The following is a 20,474-nucleotide window of genomic DNA, read 5'->3' on the forward strand; positions in this document are numbered from 1 at the left end:
TTTTTGCAACTTGGGATGTCTGAACGTGCCTTGTGCAGGGTTTAATACAGGGCCCTGTGTGTTCATTCACTCTGTCCTTAAAAACATACTACACCATGCACAGTCAAACAATTCAACCCTGTATGACATGGAAGCAACATGGGGAACTTAAACACTGAGCCAAATGAGCAACTCCAGCAGCTTGTGCCAAAGATCCATCATTCATTAAAATGATAATTCTAGGAGAATGGATGTATGGTGCACAGGTGTGTTTGTTCTGAGTGTGATCAATTCAACAGACATGATGGAACACTTGTGGCACTTGGACTGACCAGCAAAACCCTCAGACCTCAATCCAAAAATGAATGAGGTGAAATGATAAAATAAGCCAAACAAACTAACTTAACAGTGGACTAAAACAGACAAGTAGACTAAACTAGGGCTGCACGATATTGGAAAAAAATATACATTGCAAATGTTCTATTTTTGACAATATATATCAAAATATTAAACAATGCAGGGCCAATCCCGAGCACTCAAATCCTGAGGAAAACAGCAAAACAACAGTAATTGGCCCTTTAATCAGGCACTTAAATTGCTTTTTAAAAGGTGAATATGAATGTTTTTCTGGGATTAAAAGCATGCTTTCAGCTGTAGCTGGAAATATCTGCACAGAACTCGTGTTGGACGATGATTAAACGATATATCGTGCAGCCCTACACTAAACATACAATTAAAACATCGAATTATCTTTACCTGACAGCACTATACTGTAATTAAGGTAATTTACACACTGTAATTAAGGTAAAGTGACCCGTAATCAAGTGTTAAAAAAAAAAAAAAAAACGAGGGCAACTAGCTGTTAAATAAAACATCTCAAACTCAACACAGAAAAAGACATTTCTTATGAAAAGACTGAATAAAGCAAGAGTTTACAGTAATCTCTGCATGATTTTAATATAAAATCAAGGTAACATTGTGTTTGGATATGGCACCTAGATACACATAGGCTTACTATATGACAACAAGCACAGAGTGTGGATTTCTTTTTTTACTCTTTATCAAGACTACCGATCTAATTTAATGAGTCTGTGAAACAAACTGATGGATGTTATAAACTCAGGCCAATTCACCCCTAAAAATGCAAAACAAATATTTACCAAACACGTTTACTGTAATAGGAGTACAATAAGGGTTTCAATCCATCTGCACAGAGTTTGAAAAAAGTATAATTAGTATGCTTACATCTGATAATCAGTGCAATGCATAGTCAGGTACAGTATCAGGACAGTGACACAATTTTAATCATTTTGCCTCTGTATGCAACTTGCATTTGCATTTGAAGTGAAAAACTAAAACAAAAAAAAATGTTAGGAATTATTTTCATTTTCCATTTTTACAGGCTTAATAGTAAAGCAGTTTTCATCAGTTTCCTCATTATTACATGATAATTTAAAGAGCTAAGATTAAAAAAGTCCTACAAGCTCTCATTAAACCACAATAAAATAAATAAAAAAGAGCAGAAACTTAAAAAATTGTCAATTTTGTAGATTCTTAAAATAGCAATCTACCAACAGAATGCAATGCACCAGCAAGATCAACATCAAAACGCCTGGAAGAACATGAAGATAAAATAGTGAAAGATAACTGACTTCTTTTCTTAGTGATGAAAAACCTCTTGACAAAATTGAATCAATTTAATAACATTAACAAGAAGGTAGGGTTTACTTTAAAAGGCAAACCGCTGACTTTGCTAGAAAACCTCAGTAAAGCCTGCCAAGATCTAGAACAAGATTCAGAAGCTCTGAACAGAAAAAGCAAGATCAAGAACTTTGGGTATGGAGGATAAAAGGGATAAAAGGGATTCATTGATCCAAAGCATTCCATTATCTGTTAAACATGGTGGAGGCACTGTTAGTGCTTGGTAACTGCTGTTTATTTAGGACCAGACAGCTAAAAAAAAAAGAGATATACTCTCTGCTCAGATTCAACTAGATAGTGGATAATGACCAAAACATACCTTAAAATAGGGGTTGGGGTTCAAATCACATTTTTTTACTTGGCCAGTGGTGTAAAATTAAGCCCTATCCAGACAGGATTAGTTTCTTAAGGGGTCCTGGGTTAATTTTCTCTTTTATGGGGGTCCTCTATGATTTTATTCAAGTCTGAAACAACCATGTATGTGTTTTTCTTAGATGTCCTCTAAAAAAAGTTACAGCCTGAATTATCTACTGTTTTTCGCTGAGCTCTGGTAATTTTTATTTCAGTCTTTATTTTCATATCTGAGTTTTATCACCTCGCGTTTAATAAAATAGATATTTGTCAACGGCTATGCACCGTAATTACACTTTGGGCAAACGTTTCCTTGGAGATCCATATTAACATAACATTTAAAGGAAATGGAGGAGCTACTGAGCGCAATGTCATGTGACCGCAGAGAATACCAAAAACTCACTGGTCCTCCTGTTTTTTCAGGTGCAGTCCAGATGCAGGAGTTTTATCACTGAGTAGAAGTGTGAAATATTTCTCACAGACGTCCCCCCGAGAAACTAATCCCGACTGCTTTCAGGCCAAGATACATAAGCAGTTTCAAAACTAGACTGTAGAAATTACTTTCAGTTTCTAAAAAAAACACAGCGCAATACTATAAATCCCACAATACACTATATATACTGTCATTTACTGTGATGTTTGATTTAAAGATTTGTGTGCAGCTTCTTTGAGGAAGAATGACATTTAGAATGTTCAGCAATGAATTCACATGTAACAAAGTGTACCAAATAATTCCTATTTAACTTGTTAATAATGCTCTATACTAGGGTTGCACGATTTGGGCAAAAAAAAATTAATTGTGATTTTACCACAGAATATTGCGATTTATATTGTGATTATTTTTAATCCATTAAACCCTAAACCTGTATTAGTGGTAACATATCTATCAAATATAATTATAAACTTATTTTCACATAAAATATTCCCAGGGTTTTCAGATTAAATGCAGTTGTCAGTTTTATTTTTTAATTATTGGCTTATTTTTAAATTATTGGATAATTCAAATCGTAGCTCCTGCGATTAAAAAATCACATCCATTCAAATCGTGATTTTAATTTAAAAACGATTATTCGTTCAGCCCTATTCTATAGTATTTTTACACACTGGTTTTGGACACAGCTCTGAAATTATCCTAAATGTCAGATACAGTTACCTGACCTCAAACTAACCGAGCATGATTTTCACTAACTGAAGACTAAGCTGAAGCAGAAAGACAAAACCCAGCAGCAACTGAATACGCCTGCAATAACACCCCGATAAAGCATATAGCATCTCAAGAGAAGAAACTCAGCATTAGGTGATTGCCTGAAGTCTGGAACCCAAGGATGACGTTAACGAGCATGTTAGTTCGTCCAATTACTTTTAAGCCTGTGGAAATGTAGGAACCATGTGGTAACAAGGAATAGAAAGGAAAAAAGGAACTTTTTGCTTTAAAATAAATGGCAGACTGCTTCAAATCCATGGCAAACCAAGGCAAAATTACAACCATTGTGTCACTGTCCAAATACTTATGGTGTCGACTGCAAATGTGTAAATCTTCTTTAAATCTCTAAAAATATTTCCTCTAATAAGACAGTTTTCCACCTTCTAACACCGACTTCATATCACCAACAGGTTTTAAATGCCACAAAAATTTTCTTCATCAGGAACAAGGGGCGGTGGGGTATTAGTTCTGTCATGCTTTGCACTAGAACAATCTCGGGGAATATAGGTAATATCCTGCAACAAGCAACCGTGGGACCGCCTTTACTTAGCAGTTCTCACTCCAGGACGGACGACGGGGGTGGGCGTACGCAACAGTTGGGGCGTCGGACATTTTGGAACATGGACCTGAACACGTTAGCCTGCCTCCGTTTGCCCTTCCTCCCCGACGGTGAGTCAGTGGGTCCACCGGACATGGATTTCCTGAGCGACGTGTGAGCTACGATCTTTTTCTCGTGCTCCTTGATCTTGCACTGGAGGTGACTCTGGATGGCAAAGCCGAGCGACTCGGGATCCAGCGACGCACCGTAAACTTCCCAAGTCATGCCTTGCTCGTCCCAAACCACATCGTGTACGCTCTTCTTGTTCTGCTTGGCCGCCTTGTCCTCGTTCTTCTTGTCCCTCTCCGGCTCCAACTTGGAAGAAGCCACCTTGGATTTGCCTTTGTCCTTTGATGCGGAACTTGACAACTGCACAGGAGCTGCTTTCTTAGCCTCTGTTTTGGCTTTGTTAGCTTTTACGCATGGAACGGCTTCCTGCGGAGGGGGCGCGGGCTGTGAAAGCGGGGATTTAGCAGCAGGAGGCTTGGCTGCTTGCTCTGACTGAGCACTTGTGTCAGACAGAACTCGACAGGCCTGATCAGATGCTGTGGTAGGCACCTCACAAAGTCCCTTCCCTACAGAGTCTTGATTCGACGTGTCTGAAGCGGAAGGCGCAGGGGAGGCTTTGTTACCCTGACTGTGGCAGCTAGCCTCAGCTGAAGGCTTGTTTTGGCTGACCGACTCAATATTGATCTGATAAACTGGTTGAAGTGGAGGATATCCTTTCTGGGTGTTGTACAGAGGAGGCCCAGGCTCTTTAGGCTTGGCTCCAAGTCTGGATTCCTGTTGTTGGGCGGAATCTGTGTGCACCAGAACGCTGCCAGCTTGGGAAACCTTGTCTGATATGGTCATGATGGTCTGGGAAGTTGAACTAATGGAAGTGCCCATCAGAATTTGGGAGGGTACAAGTGAAGGAACCTCTGAATTGTCCAGTTTGTAGACTACTGTCAGGTCCTCGGCTTCGTCTGTCTGAGCAGGGAAGCATGTTTGATTGGGCTGGGGCTTAAAGAGACTGGGACTTGTCGCTACAGCTCGACTGCAGACTGTAGCTACGGCCTGTACTTCCACATCCTGGCGATGTTTGTTGGGCAAGGGGCTGCAATCGGTAGCAGAGGTCATGGTGGAAGCCTCGCAGTAGAGCTTACAGTGCTTTTTACTGTCCTCTGAAGCAGAGTTTTGTGTTTGAATTGCTTCATTGATCGCTTGTGTATGGGAGGATTGATTTGGGGAGGTCTCAGGGCGATTGGGAATACTGTCTTTTGGGACTGGGGGCTGGACAGAAGGGGACTGGTCGGGTTTGGAATTGCTTGCTAAGCATCCAGATTCATGATCTTTCTGTTTACCAGGTATTGGCTGTGCTTTCTCTGGTTGGACTGCGTTCTCGTTGCTCTGTTTTGGCTGAGAGATTTCTGCTGGTTTAGAAACATCTGTTGTAATTCCTCTTGAGGAAACTTCCGCTGCAGGTTTCGCAGTTGATTCAGGTGGTGGTTTCTTCATCTGATCCACTCTGGTGGCCAGGTCTTGGTCAGATCTCATAGTGCAAGAGGAAGCATCCTTGTTTACGTCCTTTTTAACATCCTGTTTTAAGTTACCAGGGCTGGCAGGTGTATTCTGTTGGGGTAAAAGCATAGTGCAGTCTGTTTGGGTCAGCTTTGGGTTGTTGGTGTCGCTTAGTTTCTGATTATGCCCTGAACCGGTAGAGGATATGGTTTCCTCAGTTGCTGATACTCTATTTTGTATTTTATCTTCACACCCATCCTTGGCAGCTGCCATTTTTGCACCATTGCCATTCGTCTCCTTGTCAGCTTGAGGTGATGTAACAACAGATGACGGGCTAGACACAGAAACATCGTCCCTTTTGGCAGAAAGGGCTGATAATGGTCTTGAATTAGCATTGCCATCCTTGTGGCCTTCCTCAGCATTGTTGACACATTGACCCAGCTTGGTGTTTGCATGTTCCTGGGCCTCAGGGTTTCCATGACCTCCACTGCCAGAACAAGGAGAGTTGGATGTTCCTTCCAAGATTATGTCTCCCTGATGTGCAGGACCTTTACAGGAGGACTTCAGATTCATATTATCCTGATCTGGTTTCTTTTTCTGAGCAGAGGAGTGCCCCCGGCTCGTATTCAAATTTGATTCCTGGTCCCAGTTGGCGTTTGTCTCTTTGTTACCCAAGGTATCCGTGCTAGTCAGTTGTGGGACCATCTGAACAGTAACAGTCCGTTTGGGGTTTGGGACAGACCCCATTCTGAGTCCAACTGTATCAATTCAATCGAAATATTCCAAAATCAGTGGTGGTGTCCTGGAAGACTTACTGTCCTTCCAAAGTTTTCCTACGACACAGAAACAGAAATATGTTAAGACACGTTTAGAACAGTAAATATAAAAATATTTTTTACTTTAATTTACACATTTATCTGTGACAAATGTGTATAGGAATCTCTGGAAGACATAAAAAACAGGAGCCAGGACTGAGATGCAGTATTTCACTTTCAACTAAATGCTTGAGGCAACTTTTCAAAATCTGATTACAACATTTGGACAAGACATCTATCTGTAAGAGAATGATAAATGAGAAGAGTACAGTTAAAAAATCAGTGCTTAGAAAAAAGACATTTAGAAGAAAAGGAAACAGATAAAAACGGAACAGATCAATAAAGCAGCAACCACTCCTAACAATCTAATCCATTACTCTGACTTGAACTTGTACATTTTGTTTTTTTATATATAACACAGTTAGTTCTGTCCACTCAGTATAATAATTGGCTGAGAGAAGTCTCTAGGAATTCCAGTATTGCACGGTAATGGCACTCTAGCCAAAACTCGCAGATTCCAAGACTCTAAGGTAAAGTTACACTGCCACATATACAATATATGCTAGCAACAATGCACACGGATACAAGACAAAAACACCTTTCATAACAAAGTAAAAGAGGAATAAAATTAATGTTATTTGATGTTGGGGCTTTTAAGATATTTCATTCATTTCTACAGTAAACAGGGATAAATAGGGATCCATCAAATATTTAGCAAACTAAAGTATTAGGTTCAAATATTTGGTGTTCTGCACAATAAGTGAAAATAGTGAATAATTAATTTATTTTAAGTCATATTGTGATTTGTTGGTAACAGTTTAAATTGTAGTTTTGTACATTTAGTGTAAATACATTTATGCTGCTTAATCTATGTAATGGTAAAAAAAAATATGGAAAAATAACAAACATGTGCGGCAAACTGTGTGTCGGTATTTAACCTAAAACAAAACGAAAGATAAATGCTGGATTTTTTATTCTGTTATTAAACAGCACATACTGTAAGTGCATGAAATACAATACATACAGACACTGTGAGTGTATAAGAGAACAATACTCATTAGTAGAGTATGTTGTGTGAGACACATAGGGATCAGAGGAATCATGATTTGCTGCACCATTTAAGGTGGAACGGATAATTGGAATAGTTGGAGCTTGCAAATAGAAAACTTGATATGAAAGGTCACATCAAGTCAAGTTATCATTATTTATATAGAACATTTAAACAACAGAGTGCCACAGACCAAAATACTGTGCAATAAAATGTATTTATAAATTTATTTCAATAAGACAACCCTTATTTAAAATAACACAAAAAAAACATAATAGAAAAGAAAAAAAAAACTATTGTATGAAAGAACCTGATGATGAGACAATAAACCAAGACAAAGCTAACAGCATAATCCGTTAAGAACTCAAATGCCTGAGAGAACAGATTTTTAAATTAGACTTAAAGTAACGCTTTGTAATACAGCCCGCCTTGTAAAACACTGTACACTACATAATACTCACTGAGTAAGTACTGTGGGAATACGAACAGTAAAAATCAGGTGAGGTGTGGGTTTATTAACCATTAATATACAATATTTATGTATTTTTATATATATATTTATTTATTTATTTAATATTTAGTCTTGACATTACAAACTTTTTTTCCTACTCCTCCCTGATTTAGCTGCTCCAACCTTGGCAGTTTTAAAAGCATAAATCAAATTCTCATCTTCTTTTTCAAACTCATAAAATTATTAGAATAATAATAATTCCCTGGAGTGTGAGTGGAATGAAGCCTTCATAACTGCCATGAACAAAGGGCGAAATAATTCTATATTATTTTAGATGAAATTTGCACCACAAGTTCAGGGAAATTGCAGGATTTGTGCCTACATTTTAGTACGAGAAGACCCCATAAGTATTTTGTATTTACTGATTTATAGAGAACAGGTACACCATAAGTGTTGGGAAAGTTACCTAGATGTAGGACATTCTTGTTCCTAGTTGTACTTTATTTATACATACAGTTAAAGTACCTGTAGGACCCAGTGGTGTGTAGTGAGGCCCTTCTAACCCTTCAGAGAAAGCATTAGTCTGCGTTTTTAGTTGCTACAGGAAATCAAAGCTTTTTAAAATGGCTTCTGCCCCCACGTGACTGCATGACCCTTCTCCTGATTTTAAGAAGGGTGAGGTAATGAATCTATTAGCAAAGTTGAAAGTCGGACCAATCAGATTCATGATTTTCACTATGGGGGCGGGGCCATGGCTGTCTAACCCCTTCTCAGCTCTGTGGTGAAGGGGCTACGCGTTGCTTGGTAATAATCGGAGCTCATGCTGGATTACCGAAGGGGTACCTGTCAGGTCTTTAGTCTGTCTGCTTCTTATGTCTGTGTTATTCTCAGGTCTGTGTTTCTTTCCCAGTGTTTTTCCACTCACCTGTGTTCATTCGTAGCTCCGCCCCTTCGTCCCAGGTGTTTCCTGTTCCCTGTGTGTGTGCACCTCTATTTAAGGTCCGTGTTCCATTTCCCCGGTGTCGATCCTTGTACGTTTATCGTCTGTCAGTGCTCCATGTTTTCCCCTGTTTCCTCAGTCCTGTTTTCGTTAATAAATCCCATTTTGTTTGCATTTGCGTCCGCCTCCGCGTCCTCCCTGCACCCGCACCTGACAGAAGGATCGACCTAAACATGGAGGCAGCAAACAAGTGGACCGGCTCCAGGTTGGCGATCCGCCATGCACCATGTGGGACCCCGGCGTTGGAATCCCCGAGGCCTAAAGGACGCCACAGGCCTCGGGGTAGACGTTCTAAGGGGTCCCGCCAGCATGAAGAGGATCCCTTTACGGGGGAGGATTTTCTTGGGGGGGCGCTAAGGGCTGGTGCGTTGAGCCTCGGGTCTCATCCCGTGTTTGGCAGTAGCCATGAGTACCCGAGGCAAGTGGCGCGCAGCCCGTGGGACTACCTGGGATGTGCGCCCAGTAGCTCCGAGCAGGAGGCCGTACTCCATTGCCGTTTCCCCCAGGGGCTGTACTCTACCCGCGCTCAGTGACTTTCGCGGCCGAGATGCCGCGCTCCGTGAAGCCAGCGGATGGGACGCCACGCTCTGTGACTCCCGTGGCTCATCCGCGCTCCAAGAATCCCGTGGCCGAGACGCCGCGCTCCGAGAATCCCGCGACCGAGACGCCACGCTCCGTGAAGCCAGCGGATGGGACGCCACGCTCTGTGACTCCCGTGGCTCATCCGCGCTTCGAGAATCCCGCGGCCGAGATGCCGCGCTCCGAGACCCCCGCGGCTCATCCGCTCCCCAAGACTTCAGCAGTGGCCGCGCCGCCCCCCGAGAAAGCGCCGGCGGCAGCGCCGCTCTCTGAAGCTCCGGCTAAGCTAGCTAGCCTGCTAGCTCCACCGCGCTCTCAAGCCCCACCTGCTTCCAGCTCTCAAGCCCCACCGGCTTCCAGCTCTCAAGCCCCACCAGCTTCCAGCTCTCCAGCCCGGCCGGATTCCAGGTCTGCGACTCCTGCTCCAGAAGCAAGCTCCGGTCCGGTTTCTACAGCCTCGCCCACTGCTGAATCTGCGGTTCCAGGCCGGATCTTAGCGGCAGCCGGACTCTCAGCTCCCGCTGAATCGGCGTCTTCGCCAGCTGTATCAGCGCTGCCCGCGGCTCCGGCCGCCTCTGACTCTGTGCCCGAGGCTCCGGCCGCCTCTGACTCTGTGCCCGCGGCTCCGGCCGCCTCTGACTCTGTGCCCGAGGCTCCGGCCGCCTCTGACTCTGTGCCCGCGGCACCCGCCGCGCCTGCCCAAGCGGTGCCCGCCGCTCCTGTGTCTGCAGTGCCTGCCACCCACGTGGTACCCACTGCTTCAGCTCCACTGCCAGCGGTGCCCACCGCTCCTGTGTCTGCAGTGCCTGCCACCCACGTGGTACCCACTGCTTCAGCTCCAGTGCCAGCGGTGCCCGCCGCTCCTGTTCCTGTACCTGCTCCAAGAACAATGTTTGGCCCTAGGCCCTGTGTCCCTAGGCCAGCAAGGCCTCCTGACTTTGCCCCCAGGCTGTCCCCACAGACTTTTGCTGGTCCTGGGCACCCTCCTATGTTTTTGGTCCCCCTGTCTCTCCCTGTCCTGGTCCCCGTATCTGTGTTCGTTCATGTTCCTGTCCCCTTAGGTTTTTCTGTTCCTGTCCCCGTCAATGTGCTAGTTTCTGTCCCTGTAAGTGTATTTGTCCCGGTTCTCTCGTCCACAGTCCAGTCTCTGTCCCAGTCTAATGTCCAACACCCAGTCCAGTCTTTCGTCCAGTCTCCGTCCCCTGTCCAGTCTTTGTTCATGTCCCCTGCCCTGTCTGCATCCCTGCCCGATGTACAGCCCTCTGTCCATTCTCAGTTCTCGTCCCCTGTCCGGTCTCTGCTTTTCCCACCTCCCCAGTCTCCAATCCAGTCCCAGTCTGTATCCCCTGTCCAGCCCAATGTCCAGTCTCCGTTTATGCCCACTGTCCAGTCCCCTGTTCAGTCTCATTTCCCGTCCCCTGTCCTGCCCAATATCCAGTCTCCATTTGTGTCAAGTGTCCAGTCTAACGTCCAATGTCCGTTCACATCCTTAGTCCAGTCCCCTGTTCGATCTCCAGTCCAGTCCCCTTTGTTGTCTAGGGTCCAGTCTGTGTTTCAGTTTCCTGTCCCGTCCTTTGGCCAGTCTCCTCTCGTCTGTGCTCAGTCTTAGTCTTGTTTGGTATCCTGTTGTGTTTTCCACCCCCTCTTGCCCGGCTCCTGGGGATCTGTTTTTACGCGCCCCGGGAGTTGCGCGTTAAAGGGGGGGTTCTGTCAGGTATTTAGTCTGTCTGCTGCTTATGTCTGTGTTATTCTCAGGTCTGTGTTTCTTTCCCAGTGTTTTTCCACTCACCTGTGTTCATTCGTAGCTCCGCCCCTTCGTCCCAGGTGTTTCCTGTTCCCTGTGTGTGTGCACCTCTATTTAAGGTCCGTGTTCCATTTCCCCGGTGTCGATCCTTGTACGTTTATCGTCTGTCAGTGCTCCATGTTTTCCCCTGTTTCCTCAGTCCTGTTTTCATTAATAAATCCCATTTTGTTTGCATTTGCGTCCGCCTCCGCGTCCTCCCTGCACCCGCACCTGACAGTACCCACTTTATTCACTGCACGCCACTGGACCCGTTACTGGACTTAAAAATATCCACTGTGGCTGATTCCTTTATAAAAAGTGGAAGATTATTCCAAAGTTTTTTGGAGCAGCTACAGCAAAGGCCCAATCACCTTTGAATTTTAAACACAATATTTAAACACAAGGGTCAGAAATGTAACTCGGAGCCAAAAAGCCAGAGTTTTTGGAGCATGCCATAGGCTTAATATAGCCTGTAACATCTTCTAATGAAATTGAAACCTTGATGATTGGTGGATTATGAACTGTTCCTCACGTATTGACTGTTCTCTTCATCTTAAAATCTAATGATAAAGGAAACAGAATATCAGAACTGCAGTATAACTGCAACAATGCCCTGGAGTTTCGTACTGTAACGTGAGCTCTAGTACTGGTGTACTGATGCTCAGCACAAGGCTGCAGTAGCTCTGTGCCAGTATCTCACATTCCAGCACCCTCTCTTGTGTATTACTGACTAAATAACCTCAGTTTAAACACATATTCATCACATACTGTATCCAGTGCCATCACTTTGACACACACCCACATATATATAGACCAATTAGTACTACAGAGGCACACCGGTTATTGATCAAGCCACAGTACAGGCTGTGGCATGTCGAGGCAGAAGAGTGAAAGAGAAGAAATAGGTCAAGTAAAGCAACAATGCTGAACAGCAGGGAGACACTTGGAAAGGCCCTAATTAGAGCAGTGAAGACATGCTAGCAGCTCAGCTCATAACTGCAGGAATGGTAAAGATTGAGCATAATCTGCGCTCTACTGTAGACACTGCACGTTTTTATCCAAACTGATACACAGCATTAAATCAAACCCATGTTGTGAAGTCAGGTCTCTAGCATTTTGAATCTACCTTAAATGCCTTAAAAGAAAGTGGCTTTCTTTTAAGAGCCATTAATCCCTAAACCATATTTTTTTCCATTAGTAACTGAAATGTGTTCCTTTGAAGTAATGAACTACCAGTCCTATTTAAAAAGCTCTCCCTTCTGACCCGCCCCTAAACCCATACATCACCCAGTGCCCTTCCCAAACTACTCCTCCCATTTTTTTAGCATATTTCAAGTTTGACCTAAGGTTGAAGTCAACAAAAAATCAGGGGTTTTAGTTACCCTTTAAATTAATGTTATAACTGTAACTTCCACTACCAGATCAGGAGAATTTCTCGTTATCTATAAGAAACTCCTGAAGACAGAGCTCTTCAAAGAGCACTTACTCTCCTAACACCTCTAACTAACTACCTTCTACTGCCAGATCAGGAGAATCTCTCACTATCTTTAATAAACTCCTGAAGACTGAGCTCTTCAAAGACCACTTACTTTCCTAACACCTCTAACAAACTACCTTCTACTACCAGATTAGGAGAATCTCTCACTATCTTTAATAAACTCCTGAAGACAGAGCTCCTCAAACAGCACTTACTCTCCTAACACCTCTAACTAACTACCTTCTACTACCAGATCAGGAGAATCTCTCACTATCTTTAATAAACTCCTGAAGACTGAGCTCTTCAAAGAGCACCTACTCTCCTAACCTGTCTAACACACTAAATACTTCTAACCTCATTTCCTTCTTACCTTCCTTCAATCCTCTATCCCATTTTTCCCTTTGACCCCCTTTAGGCCCTATCTAAAGATGTTTTTACCTTTAACTTCTATTACTTTTGTACTTCACTATTGTAAGTCGCTTTGGACAAAAGTGTCTGCCAAGTGTAATGTAATGTAACTAGGCCTGTCATGATAACTACATTATCGACTTATTGTTCAATAAATTGTCATAAATTGTCCATTTTTTTCTGTCCTCAATATTGACCATTATGCATTTTTTAAATGTGTTTGTTCACATACAAATCAACATGACTAATATTTTAGCCAGTTATGCAATGACCAATACAAAAAAAACACGCCCCAAACATACAGACGAGGCTTTGGTGTGGAGTAGATGAGGAAAGAAATCATACAAATTCCACACTATGATTTATTAAATGTTCAGTGTATTTTAAAACGGTGCGACCGCTTTATTTAGCTATTTAATAATTATTTAATTATAATTTAATTATCATTATATTATGACAATATGTTGTCTGATAAAAAAACAGTTATCATGATGGGCTTAACTGTAACTATACACTTATTGTATAGGGGCACTTTCTAGTTCTATAGTTACAGACTGTAGTCCTGTATCTGTTTTTCTGCATACTTTATTATTATCCTGATATTATTACCTTGTTCTTCAATACTTAGAGTGATTTGGGTGGTGGGTCATTATTCTCAGCACTGCAACGACTAACACTGATTAGCATGGTGGTGGTGCATGAGGTGTTAGAGTGTGCTGGTACAAGTGGATCCTGTGGGGTCCTGATCATTAAAAAAAATGCTCTTATAGGCTCGACGGAGCTAATAAAAAAAAGGCAAAGGAATGTGGAAACAATGAGACTTACTAAGCACCGAAAACACGATGCACCAAAAGTAACAGTCGAATAACAGCTAATGATACACATATTGTTAATCATTTATGGTAAACAAAGGTAAAATCAGCACATATTGTACTGCATTACGGCGCTGATGCTATTTACATGTACAAACCGCTGCAGATGCATTGATTCTTCTTTTTGTTAATGATGTGACTCACCCTGTGCTGTCTATATCTCCTGTCAAATCTGAGGATTCAGAGAGAACTGCTTACTATCAGGCAATTCGTCTGTGACTTTTGCCATCAACCTCTAGCACAACAAAGCCCTGGAGACCCACCAGACTGAAAAATCCTCTCCTCGCAGGCACAAGGATGGAGCGCTGCTGAGAGTCTTATCCTGGTAACAGCAATGCATCGCTGTACCAGTTATACTCTAATGGAGGCTTGTCCTCACACCTCACCTGAACCGCAAACATCTCTCCACACACTACAGCTGCACAACGTATACTAGGGGAATATTGTGAACGATATAATTACCCTGAACTATCATGCCATATCACCCACCACTAATCATCACATCACTACATTTTTGCTGTATTAAGTAAAAGAAAATTTTTCTTTTTAAAAGAAATACTGTTCTTATTTCCTATTATATATCTACTAGAGACAGATTATATCTGTCCAGTATCATTTATTTTACTTTAATCCTGGATATACGGAGATATTTGGAGAGCATTATTATTAGTATCATGACATTCATTAATAGGATCATTGACTTCTGTTACAAATCTGATATATTTTTTTTGTATTTTGTAATCTCTCAGTTAGGGGTGTTCCTATAATATTGTATGCAATAATAAAAAATAATTTAAATTTAGTTGCAGTAGTGTATTCTTGAAATATATATTTTTATTTAGTGTTTTGACATATCACCAAGAGTATCGTTCTCACCCCTAACGTACACTCATCCAAGCCTAAGACAAAGTTGCAAATATTGTTGCATCAAAATGGAAGGAAGTTAAAGGGGATGGATATGGATAGATGGCTCCGTTAGTATGATGTCACAATAAGGAAACCTGCATAGAACCACCCTGGAAACATTCCTCTTCCTTTAACCCCCACCAGACCCCCATCCACTAGATCAGTTAAATAAATGCCATTTTGGTCATTTTGGATTGAGAACTTTGGACTTCGTCTGAGGGAGGGATCTGTACCCACTGTCCTTGGAAAGTCAGCAGATAAGGGGGATGCAAGTACTATGAGTAATAATGAGTTTTGTGCTTCTATCACAGTTAAGCATGAACTAGCTTGTGTGTGGTAAACGCTCAGCATAAACATGGTGTAGCCAGCAACAGCTTATTTGCATGAAAGTGACAGAGCCCTTAAATGGCTTATTCCACAAGGAACTGAAACTATTGTTTTTTTTAAATAATTTTTTTAATTGTTTATTTTGCCTAAAATTAACAATACCAGGGTGATATAAACAGTCTCTGGAAGATACATCCATGAAAAATACAGGACTTTTCACAAGATGTTAGCAGAGCGGACGCGTTCTACGCGGTAGCGGGGGATTTTAACCACGTAGAACTGAAGAACACGCTGCCGAGGTTTTACCAACACGTGAACATTCCAACGCGAGGTAATAACACGCTGGACCGTGTTTACTCCTCTGTGAAAGACGCTTACAAAGCCTTCCCCCGCCCCCACCTCGGGCTATCGGACCACATCTCCATCATGCTGGTCCCCGCATACCACCCCCCACTGCGACGCTCAAAACCCACACAGAAAACCATCACGGTGTGGCCCAGTGACGGCGCCGCTGTGCTGCAGGACTGCATCGGCTGCACAGACTGGCAGGTCTTCAGGGAGGCTGCTGAGTGTGAGGGGGAGCTGGATCTGGAGGAATACACATCTGCTGTTCTCAGGTACATCAGCAAGTGTGTGGAGGATGTCACTACTACCAAGACTGTGACTTGCTACCCGAACCAGAAGCCCTGGCTGAACGCAGAGGTGCGTTCCCCGCTGAAAGCCAGGGATGCTGCCTTCAGATCTGGAGACTCGGATGAACTCAGGAGGGCTAGAAGAGAGCTGACTGCTGGAGTTAAGAGGGCAAAAGCTGCATATGCTCAGAAAATCCAGGGACACTTTTCCTCCCAGGATCCACAGAGCATGTGGAGGGGCATCAAGTGCATCACGGACTACAAATCTAACGTTGCACAAAGCTCCAAAGACCCATCCCTGCCTGAGGCTCTCAACACGTTCTACGCCCGTTTTGAGAACCCTGACACACCCCCCAGCACCAGACTCCCACACTCACCAGGAGAGGAGCCCCTCAACCTGTTCACACTGCTCACATATGACTGCTCACCTCTCCATCCAGGCTGTCATATTGTGAAGTTTGCGGACGACACGGCAGTGGTTGGATGCATCACGAACAGAGATGAGTCCAGCTACAGGCAGGAGGTGGAACACCTGGAGGATTGGTGCAGTGAAAACAACCTCTGCATCAATGTAAAAAAGACAAAGGAGATGATTGTGGACTTCAGAAGGGGCAAGCATGCCCACCTCCCCCTGCACATTGGAGGATCTGCGGTGGAAGTGGTTGACAGCTACAGGTACTTGGGGGTGCACCTGACCAGCAACCTCACCTGGAGCAACAACACTTCCACTCTGGTCAGGAAGGCACATCAGCGGCTCTACTTCCTCAGGAGGCTGAGACGAGCTGGACTCGGGAGCGCAGTCCTCACCTCCTTCTACAGATGTGTGGTGGAGAGCATCGTGTGCTCCAGCATCAATGTGTGGCATGGAAGCTGCTCTGCTGCAGACAGGAAAGCACTGCAGAGGGTGGTGAAGGCTGCACAGAGGATTGTTGGAGTTAGCTTCCCCAGCACCACAGACATTTACACCTCCAGGTGCAGGAAAAGGGCCACCTGCATCAGGAAGGATCCCACCCACCCAGCACACGCACTTTTTGTCCCACTCCCCTCAGGCCGGAGGCTGCGGAGCATTAAGTGCAAAACAACAAGACTCAGAAACAGCTTCATTCCGGAAGCTGTAAGACTCTAAACTCCACTTAACAAACACACTGCGCTGACACCAAGGACAAATTACTGCTTACTGTTTACCAACATGGTCACTTTACTTGCACTGAGACACTTTATCTCCACTGCTCTAATTCACATTATCATGCTGCTATAGCACACTTGCACTCTGGACTTCATGTTGCTGAACCTTTCTACTCTCTATTTATTTATTTTATTCTTTGGGATATTTATCTATCTATTTTGTATATTCTATTTCTTTTATTGTATTCTTTTTTTATCTATATATCTATTAATAACAGCTCTTTGGGTGTAAAACTGGATCGTGAGATCACAATTTCGTTCCACCTCATGTACCACATGTGATGCGAATGACAATAAAATCTCCTTGAATCCTTGAAATATCAATATGACTCCAATATAACTAAGTGTATATACACTATCTTAACTGCAGTATTTGAATACTTGTTTATTTATTGACGCTTATTTATTCTTAAATTAAAGACTATTTACACAAGGATTTATTCTGCTTCTTTTGGGGTAACTATCTCTCCTGTCCAGGGGAGCTTTCTATTACATTTTGGACTTTTGCTGTGAGGATTTGATTGCATTTAGCACCCCACCCCATCTCCAACTCCCCAACCCATCACACTCAAAAGAACTGGATGGAGCTCCATCATTCCAGTGAGCACAGTTCTTCCACTGCTCCACAGCTCAATACTGGGGGGGCTTTAAACCCCTCTAGCCTGCACACATCTGCCATTAGTCATGCTGCCAATACTCTAGATAGAACTTATTATTTTATTGGCAATACTTCTCTGCAGGGATTAGATAAACTCTGTGTGTGCATTTGCATATATGTTTTAGCAATGTACAGCTCGAATACACAGTATATACATATAGGCTTCATAGACAGCTGAGCAGTAGAGCAAGTGATGCACAACACTAAACAGTGAACATTCATCTAAAAGTCTGTACCTGCCTAATAGAGGAGAACCAATCACCTTTCACCTCTGTTTCACCATCTGTTTCTGCCAGCAGTGAATCAACATTATTACTCAAGGTTTTTACTGTCATTAAAATTCTGCCATATGGTGTACTAAACTGTTTTTTTAGTTCATAACTGAATTTGTTTTCTACCTGTGTGAAGAAGCTTCCATTAATTAACAGATTATATTTAAATACATTTATTATTTCGGTTAGAAAAGAAACATTATATACCAAAAGCGCAGGCGTAGGTTTAGGATACAACATTTTATTGTGTCATTATAAATGTAATTTATTTTGTGATCAATATATTCTTCTAAGAATATCATGGATAACATGGATGTTATCACAATACATTGCCCAGGATATCGATAACATCACAATACTGTGATTCTGTGATACGATATATATTACAAGACAATTCTCTACGATACTTCACAGCATCTGAAGAGAATAAAATACTCATAAATAAGCAAATACCAGGAATAAGTATCACAGAATTTCTAACCAATATTCGTCACCACAGATTTACCCTATGCATTTGATTATAGCTCCATCACATGGAGTAATAAAGCAGTACGTTTACTAAGTTAAATTGCGGGAAGAATCTTAAAGAGTTTAGAGCGCCTGTGTTTAATTAAAAATATCAGTATTTTATGCTTTATTGCGCAAAGAGATATTGATTTATTGTCCCACCCCTACTAAATATGTATTATAATATACTAATATTACTAAAAATATAAAATATTCTAATACTATAATAATAATAATAATAATACGTATTTTCAACAGAACTACTGGAAATAAATCTTTTTTTTTATTTAAAATAAGCTGTATTGTGTATTGCAAAAATATATTTTAAATATCATGCTATGACAGTTTTACCATACCGCCCAGCCCTATATACATAGATATATACATAGCGAGAAGGATCTAGATCTAGAAAAAGAGGGAAACTCTATCCTCTCATATATATATATATATATATATACACAGTATATATATATATATATATATATATATATATATATATATATATATATATATATATATATATATATATGGGCAGGGTTTTAACACAATACTGAGCTTACCACTTCTGACACCAATCTTTCCATGTAAACTGATCATTAAAAACAATCAATATCAATATAATAATCTATATATTCTTCACCCCTCTGTAGAACAGAGATCTATAGATCTATATACTCTATAGCAAATAGCAAATGGTTATTTTTTTCTTATTCGTAACAATGTTGGAATGCTTGTTTTGTTAGATACAAGCATTAAAACAGGGTTTTCACCACAGAGAAGAGCAATATATCCTAAATTCATTTGGATCTTTCATCCAGAATCACTGCCTTTACTGTAGAATGCCTTTATATGGGTTCATATGGGTTTATAAATGTGCAGATGTACCATGGTGGTATCAATGACTTTAGTAATACTGGACTAGAGCTAGTTTAGTACACAGTATACAGCGGGACTGCAGTTAGATTGGGAGGATGATAATGAGCTGGGTAATTAGATTGGAGGAGTTTGGGTCACTTACCGAGCAGGAGAAGAACCTGAGCAGAAGAACATGATGAGATGAAAGGATGAAGAGGATGAATGAGGGATAGATGAGAGATGAATGGGGGATGAATGAACAGTCTGAGGGTCTCCTCTACCAGAAAACCCCCAGCAACACCCATCTCGAGCCCCCTCTTACAGCAAGACCCCCTCCTGCAGTCTCTATAGCCTAACGATGACCTTGCGAAAAAAACGGTGCATTTACACACACACGCAGGCGCACACACACACACACACAGAGAGAGAGAGAGAGAGAGAGAGAGAGAGAGATGCAGAAACACACCTAACACAAACCTTACCTGCTTCCCCTTTGTCTCACATCCTTCTCCGTTACGCACAGAGCTGCTCGTCCTCTCCACACGCACACACACACACACTCTCTCACACAGACGTTTACACACACACACACACTCTCTCTCTCTCTCTCCACCTCTCTCTCTCTCTGTTCACTGAACGAATTCTCATCCGACCGTTAGTGACGCCCAAGCCACGCCCACCGGAGCGCGCCAAAGGACAGTGGCGGGAAAAATCTCCTTAATTAGATGAAAAATGTTAATTATAAGGAGTATAAAGAGAGAAAACACAGATCAGGAACAGTGAACAGCCCTACAGCTCTCTGGAGGGAGTAGAGATCATCAGTGAGGAGCAGTGGAGTCAGTTTATAATATACTATATTATACTAGATGATGGGCTTTAAATACACTTCTATAAAAGATACAATACATTATTAAATAATATGTATTTTACGGACTATAAAGTGCACTTAAAATCCTTTCTTATTCCCAAAAATCGACAGTGCACTTTATAATCCGATGTGCTTTACGTATGATTTCTACCAGTCTGGTATTAAGAAGCAGTAAAGTCACTCCACTGAAGTACAGTGTTATGTTTCTCCAGCACTAAGGCTGGGAGCAGCAGCATTAGCATTAGATGCTAACTGCAGTGCTACCTTTTTTGCCTTTCAGAGGTGAGTATATCAGACTGTAGTCTGCGTGTTTAACGTGTTAAAACAAGCTAGGTGGGACGAACCGCTAGCTGACTATGTCCAGGGTTACTGGAACACTCAGGGTTCCCCATTTACGCCCCACTGGCGCTGCAGTTCACAAGTGCTAATATTGCTGCTGCATCCAGCCTTAGTGCTGAAGAAACATCACTGAAAACTCACCCATAGACAAAATATTGA

At 42.2% G+C, this 20,474-nt stretch overlaps 1 protein-coding gene across 2 annotated transcripts; it reads right to left on the bottom strand.

The window, feature by feature from the left end:
• Positions 1-910: 910 nt before the first annotated feature.
• Positions 911-19,706, bottom strand: gprin3b (GPRIN family member 3b). 2 transcript variants are annotated; one of them, XM_007253706.4, is made up of 2 exons: positions 19,591-19,706; positions 911-6,166 (listed from the first exon to the last, which is right to left on the bottom strand). In XM_007253706.4, the coding sequence occupies exon 2, from the start codon at positions 6,078-6,080 to the stop codon at positions 3,792-3,794; it is 2,289 nt and encodes a 762-aa protein (XP_007253768.3). In that variant the 5' UTR covers positions 6,081-6,166; positions 19,591-19,706; the 3' UTR covers positions 911-3,791. The 2 variants fall into 2 exon arrangements, with proteins under 2 accessions (XP_007253768.3, XP_049337103.1); XM_049481146.1 differs by lacking the exon at positions 19,591-19,706 and adding an exon at positions 19,272-19,525.
• Between the last annotated feature and the right edge of the window lie 768 nt (positions 19,707-20,474).

This window comes from Astyanax mexicanus, chromosome 7, assembly GCF_023375975.1.
Source record: "Astyanax mexicanus isolate ESR-SI-001 chromosome 7, AstMex3_surface, whole genome shotgun sequence".
NCBI lineage: Eukaryota > Metazoa > Chordata > Actinopteri > Characiformes > Acestrorhamphidae > Astyanax > Astyanax mexicanus.

Excerpts from the sequence above, each read along its gene's own strand:
- gprin3b (XM_007253706.4), bottom strand. The coding sequence starts at position 6,080 with ATGGGGTCTGTCCCAAACCCCAAACGGACTGTTACTGTTCAGATGGTC.